The sequence below is a fragment of the Desmodus rotundus genome, chromosome 2 (genome assembly GCF_022682495.2).
Source record: "Desmodus rotundus isolate HL8 chromosome 2, HLdesRot8A.1, whole genome shotgun sequence".
NCBI classification, from domain to species: Eukaryota; Metazoa; Chordata; class Mammalia; order Chiroptera; family Phyllostomidae; genus Desmodus; species Desmodus rotundus.
In genome coordinates this window covers 264,343-276,554 of record NC_071388.1, presented here as the reverse complement: position 1 = coordinate 276,554, position 12,212 = coordinate 264,343, and the positions used below count along the sequence as shown (strand labels likewise).

Here is a 12,212-nt window from a genome sequence, read left to right as displayed (position 1 = left end):
ACGCGCGCTGTGAGACCGGAGTGCCGCACGGGTCCCCACGGGCGGCCTCCGCTTTCACCGGAAGGAGGGCGCGTCGTCGGCTACCGAGGCTGTAACTTGTCCCGTGAGGCGCCGCGCTCAGTAGGACCCTCGCTGAGTCGCGACCCGCACGGGCCCGTCTCCTCCCGCGCCCAGCCCGAGCGTCCCCGAGACGCGCTCGGCACGTGGGAGGGAAGGGAATCATATCTGGCCTTGTCAAGGGCCTGGAGCATCACGCACATATTACTCATGAGGCAGGCGTAGCTTCCAGCTCAGAAATGGCAAAAATGGGACGCACCAACACTCGCGCTTCCACCGCGGGGACGGTCCGCAGCAAGCCCGACGGCCTGGACCGCCTGCGCGTGAGCAGCCCGAAAGCCGGAGGCGCGCTGTGCAACGTGCCCCGCCCGTCTTGCTGATGGGCGATCATCAGTGCTGTTCTGACTGCGAGAACTGTATTATCTCGCGAGGCTTCAGGCCAGCGGCCGGGAAGGGGCGGGTGTAGCTGTAGAAAAAGGAGGAGCGTGAGGCTACGCACGCTGCGTTCCCAGGAAGCTGTGCGGCTCACGCTTCTTGTGGGGTATTGCGAACGGCGCGTGAACGGCTTCCCCGGTGCAGCGATGGCGCTCCACGTACCCAAGGCCCCGGGCTTCGCGCAGATGCTCAAGGAGGGAGCGAAGGTGAGTGATGCGGCCCGGGGGAGTGGTGCAGGAGCGGGCCGGCTTGCTTCCCGACTGCGGTCCGAGGGAAAGAAGGTTCCAGAAGGGGAGGTGCCCCGGGGCGGGGTGGGGGACGCGGCGATTCGTGTACTACAGCGACCCTGGGTTCGCGTCCCGTGGGGTCAAACCGGGGCGGCGTGGCGCCGCCGGATGTCTCCCGCTCCGGGCTCGGGGACCCGACGGGCGAGGGCGGGGCTGAGCGAGTCCCCCGCTGAGACGACGCCGCGGCTGCGCACGTGGGTCTTGCCCCCCTCGGTGAGAGGCCGCGTGAGGAACGCGGCCCTCCGGCCTCCTATCTTCTCTGACGGCGGGGGGGCGGAAGGTGGCACCTTTCAGTTGGGACCCGCAGGCTACCTGACACCCTGGCCTGAATAAAAACTTTCTGGCAAAGCCTAGAATGTCCTTTCAAGAGCATTGTTTTTTTAAAAATGTCTTAGTGTGCTGCTGAGAACTTGTCCGTTGGCTGTTGAGCAGTGGTGTCGATTTTCGTCCCCAGCTTTACCAGAATCAGCGAGGTTCAGCGTCAGGGAGTTGGCTTCTTGCTGGCAGGAGCACCTTTGGGACAGCACGACTGTAACTGAATAACTCTCTGGGTTTGATGTAAATGCTGATGAAGCAGCTTTGCTGAAAATGACGTTAGGCTGAACGCTTCATAGTGTTTATTCTGAGGCAGGAATAATAGCTTATCACAAGGAGGATAGTTTCCTGTGATAAAGGAAACCAAGAGCGGGGTAGTGGAGAATGACAGGGCAGGAAGCCCAGCCTGTGCCCAGCGGTGGGATGGCCTGCCGAGCTTGGAGGTGAAAGTGTCCAGGCTGAGGGGTGAGAGGGCACAGACCCTGAGGAGGGTCCATGTTGTGTCCCGAAGGGTCTCAGGGGGTCTGGCTGGTGGTCAGAGGTGCCTGTCCTGCAGTGGGGAGGGCAGGGAGGCCTGAGATGAGGCTGAAGATGAGATATCAAGTCGGGGTGCTTACCGTTGGGGTCACAGTCCAGCAGGAGCGTCGAGTGGGACCTGGGACAGTGTTGTCTGAGGCTCTGTGGTGACAGCCACCCTGTCCACTGCGGTGCCACTGTGGCTGCTGGGCAGAGCAGCTCTAGAGAAATGTGGGCATGGACACTGCTTGCGAAACATGAGGCCACAATAAGTCCCACGTCTAGAGTCCAGAATAAAACAGTCCAGCTCCGTGGGCGACTCGGGAACCATCAGCTGTGTGCACTGCAGTGGACCTGCTCCAGCCCCTGAGCATTGGGCGCAGGTGCGTGTGAGGGACTCCCAGTGACATGCGCTGCTGGCCTCGCAAAGCCCAGGCTCCCCACGTTGAGCTTGTGGCCAGAATGGTGCTTTCACCTGAAACAGCGTATGTGCCTCCTTGTTGGCTTTTCCTGCTCCTCCCTTTACTTCTCACTGCACTAAACATGTGGCAGGCCCTCTGGTTGGAGTACGCAGGTGCCAGGGCCCCCTAAAAATGCTTTGTTTGTTGTGCCGGTGAGCGAACGTGTGGGTCATTTGTGGCCCCGGGGCAGTGTGCTTTACCCATGCGAGTCTCACCTGGTTCTCAGGACAGTCCTGAGGTTGGTACTGAGGTCGCTATTGTCATCATGGCCCCCGTTGCTAGCAGAGGAGGAGAATCCCCACTCTGCTGTCCCGTCTAACCCGAAGGTCTGTTCACAGCATTTCTCAGGATTGGAAGAGGCCGTGTACAGGAATATCCAGGCCTGCAAGGAGCTAGCCCAGACCACGCGCACAGCGTATGGACCCAACGGTAATTTCCAGATCCCCGCTCTCAGAGGCGCAGCCCCGAGCTGTGCATGCCACTCCTCCAGACGACTTTGGGAGGGCCCTGTGCACATTGGGTTTTAGCCAGCCCGGCACACAGGGTGGCTTCCAGAGTTATTTCCCAGCTCCCAACACTAGTCAGGGTTTCCAGTTTTTAATGAGAACTTCAGGTAATCTTCAGAAACATAGGAATCAAAGTATTACTTTTGTTTATTCTATCAAGAGGATAGAAAAGTCATGGACCTTTCACCACTGAGACAGTAGCTGATATTTGCTGTTACAAATGGCCCACGCTTCCTGCAAAATAACACTGTGATTTAAAGGGGAATTCTCTCTTGCCTCCTGAGTGAACTGAACTTAATACAGGTTTATGGAATAAGCAAAAACCAAGTTTACTTTTAAGTAGATTATTTTGTATTCATTAGTATATTTATATTTATCAATCAACAAGGAAGCAGGATCAGCATCATCCTGAGTAAACCAGGGAGACGTATGCCTGGGTGTGCCATCAGGGGCCGTGGGGGGGAGGGTGGTGTGTGATGGGCTCTCCCAAAGTCGCTGGAGAAATGCAGAGAAGCTTGTGTTTTCTAACTAGATTTTACTGGGTATTTGGAAGAGGATTTGAGTAATAATGTCTTACTATCATTTTTGAGGAATGAACAAAATGGTTATCAACCACCTGGAGAAGCTGTTTGTGACAAATGATGCAGCGACTATTTTAAGAGAGCTGGAAGTAAGTCCTTCCTTTTAAATAAAAGTCAAACGTTTTGGTGACATCAAAAATTTACACTTTAGCCACTCATAAAAGTCTGCTAAGTTACTTACAGGATTGATCGTGATAAACGTGTATTTGCTAATGACACCAGATGGAATGTGTTGTCTGGTTCTGTAGTGTGTGACACCAAAGTGACTTAGTCCCAAATGCAAGGACAGCTGATACGCAAAACAGTGGCTTTAAGGAAGTCAACCATTGGTTTGACTATGTGACAGTAAAACAGTGGAGTTCTGATGTCACAAAGTCTGTGGCAGAAATATGCCCACATGTCAGCACCTGAACACCCGCAGGACCGTCCCTCGTGTCACCACTTGTCCGTGAGGGCTCTGTGACTCTGAAGCACTGTGATCAGTCTTCCTAAAGGGAGCTCCAGCTGTGTTTGCGTGTGTCCCTGACTGGGTTAGGGACACATTGGGACTTGTCTCCATGGGTGGTGTGCGCTGTGCCGTCCTGCTGAGCCTTCTGGTTCCTTGCCGGCAGTTGGTTACCCCTTGCTTGTCCCTAATAGAGCATCTAAATCCTAGGGGGGAAAGCTTAAAATCTTGATGTACTATTTTGGAAGGAATATTTTATACTTCTCTTATTTGAACCACAGTTGATAGCCTTACAATGAGAACATTCATAGAAACAGAGACTCATGACCAACTTACGTGATAGCTGTTACAGCTGTCCTGAAGCTCGTTTTTTTAACGTCTAGATTTAGTGGTGGGACTACTTTGTTTTTATTTCATGAACGTGTCATAATGGTCTGAACCTGACCTGTGGAGATGTCCATGCTGGATGGCTGCACACGAACAAACATACGCACTTTGAGGTCATTTCCCTTTGCTGTGGTCACGTGTGCTCGTGGGCCCTGGGGGACTTGGTTGTCCCATGCAACCACAGCGTCCTCAGTCCATCATGCACCTCAGTGTGACTGGGGAGTTGGAGCCTTTTGACGAAGAAATGGGAGTGGCTGTTTTTGTATTGCCTTAGAGATCAAGTGCGTTAACTTGGTGGTTTAAACTCACAATCCCCCTGCCGCCCCAGGTGCAGCACCCTGCTGCCAAAATGATCGTGATGGCTTCGCACATGCAAGAGCAGGAGGTCGGAGACGGCACAAACTTCGTGCTGGTGTTCGCGGGCGCTCTGCTGGAGGCGGCTGAGGAGCTCCTGAGAATCGGCCTGTCGGTCTCAGAGGCAGGTGTTTGCTGTGGAATGTCCTCCCACTTCGCTTTTGTCTGTGTGTGTGCACATGCGCACAAATGCAGCCCCGCATGCCTGCTTCAAATAAGAGTCGCCCTCACGGCAGTATGAGCGCGGAGCGTTTCCCTGCGCCCACACACTGGTGCTCGCTAGTGGAAGCCTGTCAGTGAGGCCTATGAAAATTAATCCCAGACCTAAATTAGAAAAACGTTGCTCAACAAAATATAACCAGAGACATTGAAGTTAAGAACAATCTAACAATACTGGGGGCGGGGGGGGGGGACAGTGGGAAGAGGGGATTACAGGAACTACTATAAAGGACACATGGACAAAACCAAGGGGGAGGGTGGAGGTCGGGGAGGGAGGTGGGTTCAGCTGGGGTGGGGTGGAGGGATGGGGAGAAAAGGCATACAACTAAATAACAATAAAAATTAAAAAAAAAAATCGGTTGGGTTTACATGTGATGACCTGGGGAAATGCCCATGATTATATTATTAAGTGATAAAAACAAGTCACAAAATTAAAAAAAAAAAGAAAGAAAGAAAAACGTTGCTCAAGATCTTGCAGCTGGTAAGTGGTGGTTCGGACTCAGATCTGGCCTGTCGCCCAGCCTACACTCCCAACTAGGAGGTTCTGCCACGAACGCTACTCTGGACGCATGCTTTGTCGCTTCACATTGAAAATGTGTGCCCACGTTCACCGGATTGTCACAGTTGTGTCTTTTTAAAAAACATTCTTGCACTTCACATTCAAGGTCATTGAAGGTTATGAAGTAGCCTGCAGGAAGGCCCATGAGATTCTTCCCAGTTTGGTTTGTTGTTCTGCAAAAAATCTCCGAGACGTGGATGAAGTCGCATCTCTACTTCACACGTCCATAATGAGTAAACAGTATGGTAACGAAGTCTTTCTGGCCAAGCTCATTGCACAGGCGTGTGGTGAGTGAACGCACTAAGTGTAGAGACCCACAGTAGGGTGATCGTGGCGGCCGAGACATTTCCTCTGTTGTCCATTTATATCCTGATGTGTCTTGTTTTCTTAACAGTATCGATTTTTCCTGATTCCGGCCACTTCAATGTTGATAATATCAGAGTTTGTAAGATTCTGGTAAGTTTAAAAAATGCATTAACATTATCTAGATAGGTGGTTGGTTTGGGGAGGATAAATTTTGTGTTAATCACACCTAAACCAGACCCTGGGTTCTGGGCACTTACGACTTCCGCGTTTTGAAGCATCGTTTATATAACATTTTGATTTTGCTAGGCTATTAGCAAATGTTAGATTTGAAAGAGTACTGACATTTCCTTGTAAAGTCATTTTTCCTTGGCAGTCTGAAGGGTGAGAACAGAGCATAGACAAAATACTCTTTGCAAGAGTGCATTTTTGGTAGAAGCGTCCACTTGACAGAGTAAAACCTATAGTTGTGGTTCCACACGTTGGCACACGACTGTCGACGTAGCTGGGCGTTGCCGGCATCCGTACACGTGCTGGTTCTGTGTCCACATGTGCACGTTTGTGGAGGTGCTGTGTTTTCTGACTCACTCCATCCACTGCCCTCCCTGTTACATGGTAAGCTTGCGGGGCTTGAAAGTGTGCCCCGTCCCCAAGCCTGGCCAGCCCTGGCAGCGGTGCTGGGTCCATCAGCGCCCCGCATGTGCGGGTGGGTGGGTGGCTCAGAGGGTGGTTCTCAGTCTATGGTGCCTCCCTCTATACGGAAGGCCCTCTCCCCTCCCCCACGTCAGTGGCTTGTTCCCAAAGTGGGTTCTTCCTGCTCTGGTGGCCGTGTGTCTGTGCACACCCCCCCACCTCCAGGAGTCACTGCCTGGTGTGTGTGCTGCTGTGGTTAGAGAGGGTGTTTGGGGGAAATTGCAGAATCAGCACTTCGGCCTGGGTGTCAACTTCTTGAACTCACGGGTGGTGCTGCTGTTGCTCCTCAGGGCTCTGGCATCTGTTCCTCTTCAGTCTTACACGGCATGGTCTTTAAGAAGGAAACGGAAGGGGATGTGACATCTGTCAAAGATGCGAAAATAGCAGTGTACTCTTGTCCTTTCGATGGCATGATAACAGAGACCAAGGTATGTGGACCTCAGGACCTCACCATCAGGGATGACGGTCGGAGGCTGGCCGGCCTCTCAGGCTGTCACAGGACTCTAGAGGTCTGAGGGGGGGGTTTCCTCTCAGTCGGGGACTCCGTGTGATTGCTAGACACTGCGGGGCCTGTCTGGTGTTTAAGTCAGGTTTCTGTTCTTTGACTCAACGATTCAAACCTAAATGTTGAACTTGAACCTTCACACAGGGGCAGTGTTGTTTGTATTGTGGCAGGCGGCCCTCGCTTCTGATAGAGCTCACGGAGCGAGTAAAGTGCTCGCTGAAGAGCTTGCCAGCACTTGTGTGCTACTCATGAAACAGAAAAACAACGTTGAGATTCTGTAGCATCCTAAACAAAAATACGCTAATGTTATTTGAAAGTGATGAGTTCGGTTTTAAAGAAGTACACGTTGTATGAAGTTTGAGTTTTATAGATTGCTGCTTACTTCCTCCTCAGAATTCTTGAAATCTGAGTTGTTGATAGTTTCAAAAGTTAGGCTTGTGGTTGGGGGATTGGTTATTTAGTTCATGTTTTAGAAGTTTGGACTCCAACATTGTTGTTTTGGTGACAGTTAGACGTTTGTCAAAAGTCAAATGCCAGGACACCTATCCTACATCTCTCAAATTGAGGCATTTCTCCAACTTTTCCACCAAGGTCCCTTCAAAGAGAAGGTGCATCGGTTTGGGGACTGGGAGAGTCTAGGAGCACACCGGGTTTCCGTAGATTTTGTATTCTGCTTCATAATACACTCACGTCTGTCTTCAGTTTCTCCCAAGTTTTTGTTTCTTCAGTAAATGCTGTCCTGTGACTTTGAACACCAAAGTAAAATGGTTTTAAAGAGAACGCTTGCTTGCTTGCTTGCTTGCTAGGGAACAGTACTGATAAAGACTGCTGAAGAATTGATGAATTTCAGTAAGGGAGAAGAAAACCTAATGGAATCACAAGTCAAAGCCATCGCCGACACTGGCGCAAATGTCATCGTCACGGGCGGCAAGGTGGCGGACATGGCTCTTCATTACGCAAACAAGTACAATGTTATGCTGGTGAGGTGAGGGCCGCTTCACTGTATTGGCCTGTGTTGGGAATGGCTTTTGGTGGTGAGACACCAGACAGTTCAGCGCAGCCTGAAGATTTAAAAGGGGTGGAGTGGGAGATAAGGTATTAGATCAAAGAGCAAAAGGACCCACTTGGTCTGGGCAGGCAGAAAACACTCAGCTCAGCTCAGCGCTGCAGGACCAATCAGCAGGCACTGGCACTTGAAGAGAGGGAGGGAGAGGCAGTCCAGGCAGGCTCAGTGCCAGCTCACGGGTGGGGGTCGGGGACACACTTGCAGTCCAGGAGGCCCACCAGGCAGCTTGTTGACCCTCTCCCACCCCTCCCCTCCCCTGATGAGACGTTCAGGCACGTTCCTGTTCTTTTCCTTGCATAACATGTCTGCCCGAGGACAGCAGGAGGGCCCTTGTGCCAGGGCTCGTATCGCGTTCACAGCTCCAGGCCCTTGGTGTCTCCAGGGGACTTGAGCTCCCGTTCTGGAGTGACGCTGCGAACACCGCGTCTGGGCTGCGCAGTAGGGTCTGGACCTTTTCTGGGCCTGAGCCTTTAGGTCAAACCCCGTGACTTGGGGATCCTTGTGCAGTTTCCTGTTCAGTCACTGCATTTTATTCTGTCGGGTAGAGTTAAAGCCTCTATTAAGGTTTTTGTTTCTGTTTTTTGTTCTTTTTAAGGCTGAACTCAAAGTGGGATCTCCGAAGACTGTGTAAGACCGTGGGTGCTACGGCGCTGCCGAGGCTGGTAAGCGTCGTGGACAACGCTAGCAGGTAGTGGAGCCTGGCGTTGGCTTGTATGTCAACGGTGCCTTTCTTGCAGACTCCTCCTGTTGTTGAAGAAATGGGACATTGTGACAGTGTGTACCTCTCAGAAGTCGGAGACACGCAGGTGGTGGTCTTCAAGCATGGTAGGTAGTGCTAGTGAGTGTGTGTGCGTGAGCACTCAGATGTTGGTTATCTTCACTGATCCCCGGGGTGTTTACTGACAGAGAAGGAAGACGGTGCCATTTCTACCATAGTGCTCCGAGGCTCTACAGACAATCTGATGGACGACGTGGAGAGGGCGGTGGACGATGGTGTGAACACTTTCAAGGTTCTCACAAGGGTCAGTACTAGGGTGACCTGGATTTGGTGGCTTGCAAGGCCTCAGCAGCCCAGTTGCCAGACTCCCTGACGTTCTAGAACTTCAAAATGGTGGTTCATGTAAGAAAGCAAAGCGCCTTTTTTACTTAAGGTTTTTTTACCTGTCTTGAAGGGATAGTTGTAAGCACTGTTTTAGTGCTACATCTGGAAAAGCAGGTAAGTTCCTGTTCACTCCAGTCCTCGCTTTCCATGTGCCAGGCACCCAGATCACCACATTTGTTTGTAACTTGTACTTGGCATCTAAGAAACTGGGGTGGAGTGCTGCCGTCGGAGGTTAGAAAACGGGAAACTGCTCCTTAGTGACCTTCTGTCACCGCATGTTACAGGACAAGCGTCTCGTGCCTGGAGGTGGAGCCACAGAAATCGAGTTAGCCAAACAGATCACGTCGTATGGAGAGGTACAGCTTTCTCTCATAAATTGACTTTCTTCTGGCCCCTTGAGTCAAGTGGAATAATGAACTCTTTTTCTCTGTAGACGTGTCCTGGACTTGAGCAGTACGCCATTAAGAAGTTTGCAGAGGCGTTGGAAGCTATCCCCCGGGCCCTGGCAGAAAACTCGGGGGTTAAGGCCAATGAAGTCATCTCCAAACTCTATGCAGTACATCAGGAAGGAAATAAAAATGTTGGGTTAGACATTGAGGTATTTGAAAAAAACGTTGTGAACTTAAATTTGTTTTCTGAATGCAAAACCTAAAAATAGAAGTGTAAAAAGAAAATGAGGGTTTATTGTTCCCCATTTTCTTAATAACCTTTTCTAGGGTTTATAAGGTAGTACTTCCCCTGTTGCTTTTCTAGCGTAAACATCTTTGCATAAGAGAATTTAAAGGGAAAAGTGAAAATTGCTGTGTTGACAGGCTGAAGTTCCTGCTGTGAAGGACATGCTGGAGGCTGGAGTCCTAGACACTTACCTGGGGAAATACTGGGCTGTCAAACTGGCTACGAACGCTGCCGTCACTGTCCTCAGGGTGGACCAGGTGCGTGGCAGGGGGAGTCTTGCTCTTCAGAAATGTCGTTTTCGCGTGGCTCACTGGTTGGTTCACAGACTAGACAGTGCAGCTCTCACTCAGCTCCGCGGAGTGTCCCCCTCACCTGAGAGGTGCTATAGGGCCCTTTGCGTTTTTATTTTTAATCCGGAATCTGATTGAAGATCCCAGTGTTCAGACTCTCTTTAGCCTACGAACCTCTTTGTGGGTAGTGGTGAGGAGTCCGGGACGGTGGGACTCCTGCTGCTGGCCACCAGCTTGTAAGAAATGGGTGCAGCCTGTGTTGTCCCTGGAGACTTGGAGCCTGGGGGTGACAGGTAATGTCTGGAGGCTGAAAGATTTGAAGGTAGTAAAACCCAGCATTTCTGCGCTTTTCCTTTTAAAAACTATGGCAAAGAAGAACATGGTAAAGACTTGTTCTGGGCTAAGAGACAAACTGGAATTCTTAATTTTTCAAGGTGTTACTAGTAAACTGAATGAAACTCATTTTTCTACAAAATTCTAGAAATGATTAAGCAATGAAGTATTTGTAAGTACACAAAAATTTTAAATCGTAGGAAAACACGGGTAAATGCATTAAGTGAAAATCAGGTAGGACTAGCAAGGGAGGTGGAATTAGACAATCTGAGGGCACTGAGGACCAGGTGGTGATGTTGCCAGGGCCACACAGTCCACCTCAGCAAAAGGAAGTCCTTTTCCCACCACAGCGTGACCAAAAATGGAGCTGGTGTTTGTGTACTCAATTTATTAATTGTGTTTTTATGTTGGTGTATTCGGTAGTTTCCAGGGGAAGATACGTATTTTCCAGTTTTTAAATTAAATAATGGAAGCCTGTAGAAATGCTTGTTCTAAAAGGACCAAAAATAGAAGGGAAGGGGAGAGAGGAATTGGCAGAAATTCTAATAGTGGAAGTTCCTTTTAACTCGGGTCCTTCCTGAACTCCCACTATGTGGGCGGGACACCGAGGCTTTGGTTATCCACTGTTGCCTGCCCTGGTCTGCACTTGGGAAGACGGGTGCCCAAGAACCTGATGACTGTTTACGTTAACAAACTTGCCCCTGATTTTGTGTAGCTTATAGTCTGGGACAGGACTTGCAGGTCACATTGTAAGCATCGGATAACATAGAAGGGCTGGATTGCTTTTAGTAGATACTCATTTCAATCGTCCTAAAATTATGGTCCACAAGTCAACAGCATCAACATCACATAAGACTTGTTGAAAATACAAATTCTTGGGCCCAAACCAGATGCACTGAATCAGACACTCTGGAGGGAGGCCCAAATTTATACTGAATGCCTTTAATTCAACCAGAACTTAACTCTCAATAAAATGGTATTCCAAGAATTGAATGTTTAGATTTCTTACAGAAGCTTCTGAGAGGGGTGTGGACTCTGCCAGGGGTTATGGCAGGGAAGACTTTTACAGCTTGTGTGCTTTAAATAGAAGCCGAGAGATACAGAAACGTTTCCGAGAATATTGTTTCCAATTGTGATCTTCAAAACGTATGAGTTTGAGAGTTCTACTTTGAGGAAGCCCACCTAATTCAGTCTAATTTGGCTTCTCCCAAGTTTATCTGAGCCCAGAGCTGCTGCCACTCCTGTTTTTTTTTCAAACATGAATCCTTTAAAAATGCTAGGTGGCTGCGCTTGGGAAACGCTGGGTTAGCGTGTTGTAGACACATTGGAGGCTTCTGGTGGCTGGGTGCTTATGGACATACACTTCTGACACTTGGGTGGTTCTCACATAGATTCTAGCGACTTCCTGTGCTGAGCTTTTTGTGTGTGTGCATCAACCACTTCGGATTCTAATGGCAAAGCTGGCAGTGGACCTAAAGTTCCTGGCTCTCAAGGAGGGGGGGAGTAAAGGTGGTTGGCAAGACAGCCTCTTGGGTAAATAGCAAACGAGGTGCCAAATTGATTCACACCAATGGTGTGTGCACGTTCTCCTCACTCTTGGCTCCTCGACACACGTGTGGAAGGAGTGGATGTCCTTCACCAGTGTGTGTGGATGTTGCTGTCAGTGTCCAGAAAAGCAGGAAACGCACCCTACTGAGCACCGACGACCTGTGTGCTAGCGTTTCATACGCTCTACAAATCCTACGGTTCACTTCTAGGTGATGCTCAATCCTGAATCAGGCTAATAGGAGCAAGTTTCTTTTCTTCGTCCTGTAGGTGGTTTCTAAGGTTCGTGACGTTTTGTTTTGCAGATCATCATGGCAAAACCAGCGGGAGGCCCCAAGCCTCCCAGCGGGAAGAAGGACTGGGATGATGACCAGAATGACTGAGTGGGCAGCGCTCGCGTGGGGGCTGGTGCTCTGAGAGTTGGCGGCCGGTTTCCTGTTGGTGAATTGTCTCCTCGGCTGTGTTATGTAGTAAACGTGTTGTTATCAGAGCTTCAGTGTTTGGTGACTGCTGTCCTGGGGTCTGAGTGACTGGACTCAGCCTTGTTCGTGACACACAGGCAGGCCACCATAGTAATC

At 50.2% G+C, this 12,212-nt stretch overlaps 1 protein-coding gene across 1 annotated transcript; it reads left to right on the top strand.

Moving 5' to 3' along the window:
* Positions 1-547: 547 nt before the first annotated feature.
* CCT8 (chaperonin containing TCP1 subunit 8) lies at positions 548-12,124 on the top strand. The gene is made up of 15 exons (XM_024561162.3): positions 548-698; positions 2,410-2,500; positions 3,168-3,247; positions 4,319-4,468; positions 5,229-5,409; positions 5,517-5,578; positions 6,409-6,546; positions 7,430-7,608; positions 8,285-8,351; positions 8,427-8,514; positions 8,596-8,711; positions 9,076-9,147; positions 9,225-9,389; positions 9,604-9,723; positions 11,940-12,124. The coding sequence occupies exons 1-15, from the start codon at positions 639-641 to the stop codon at positions 12,015-12,017; spliced, it is 1,647 nt and encodes a 548-aa protein (XP_024416930.2). The 5' UTR covers positions 548-638; the 3' UTR covers positions 12,018-12,124.
* Positions 12,125-12,212: the final 88 nt, after the last annotated feature.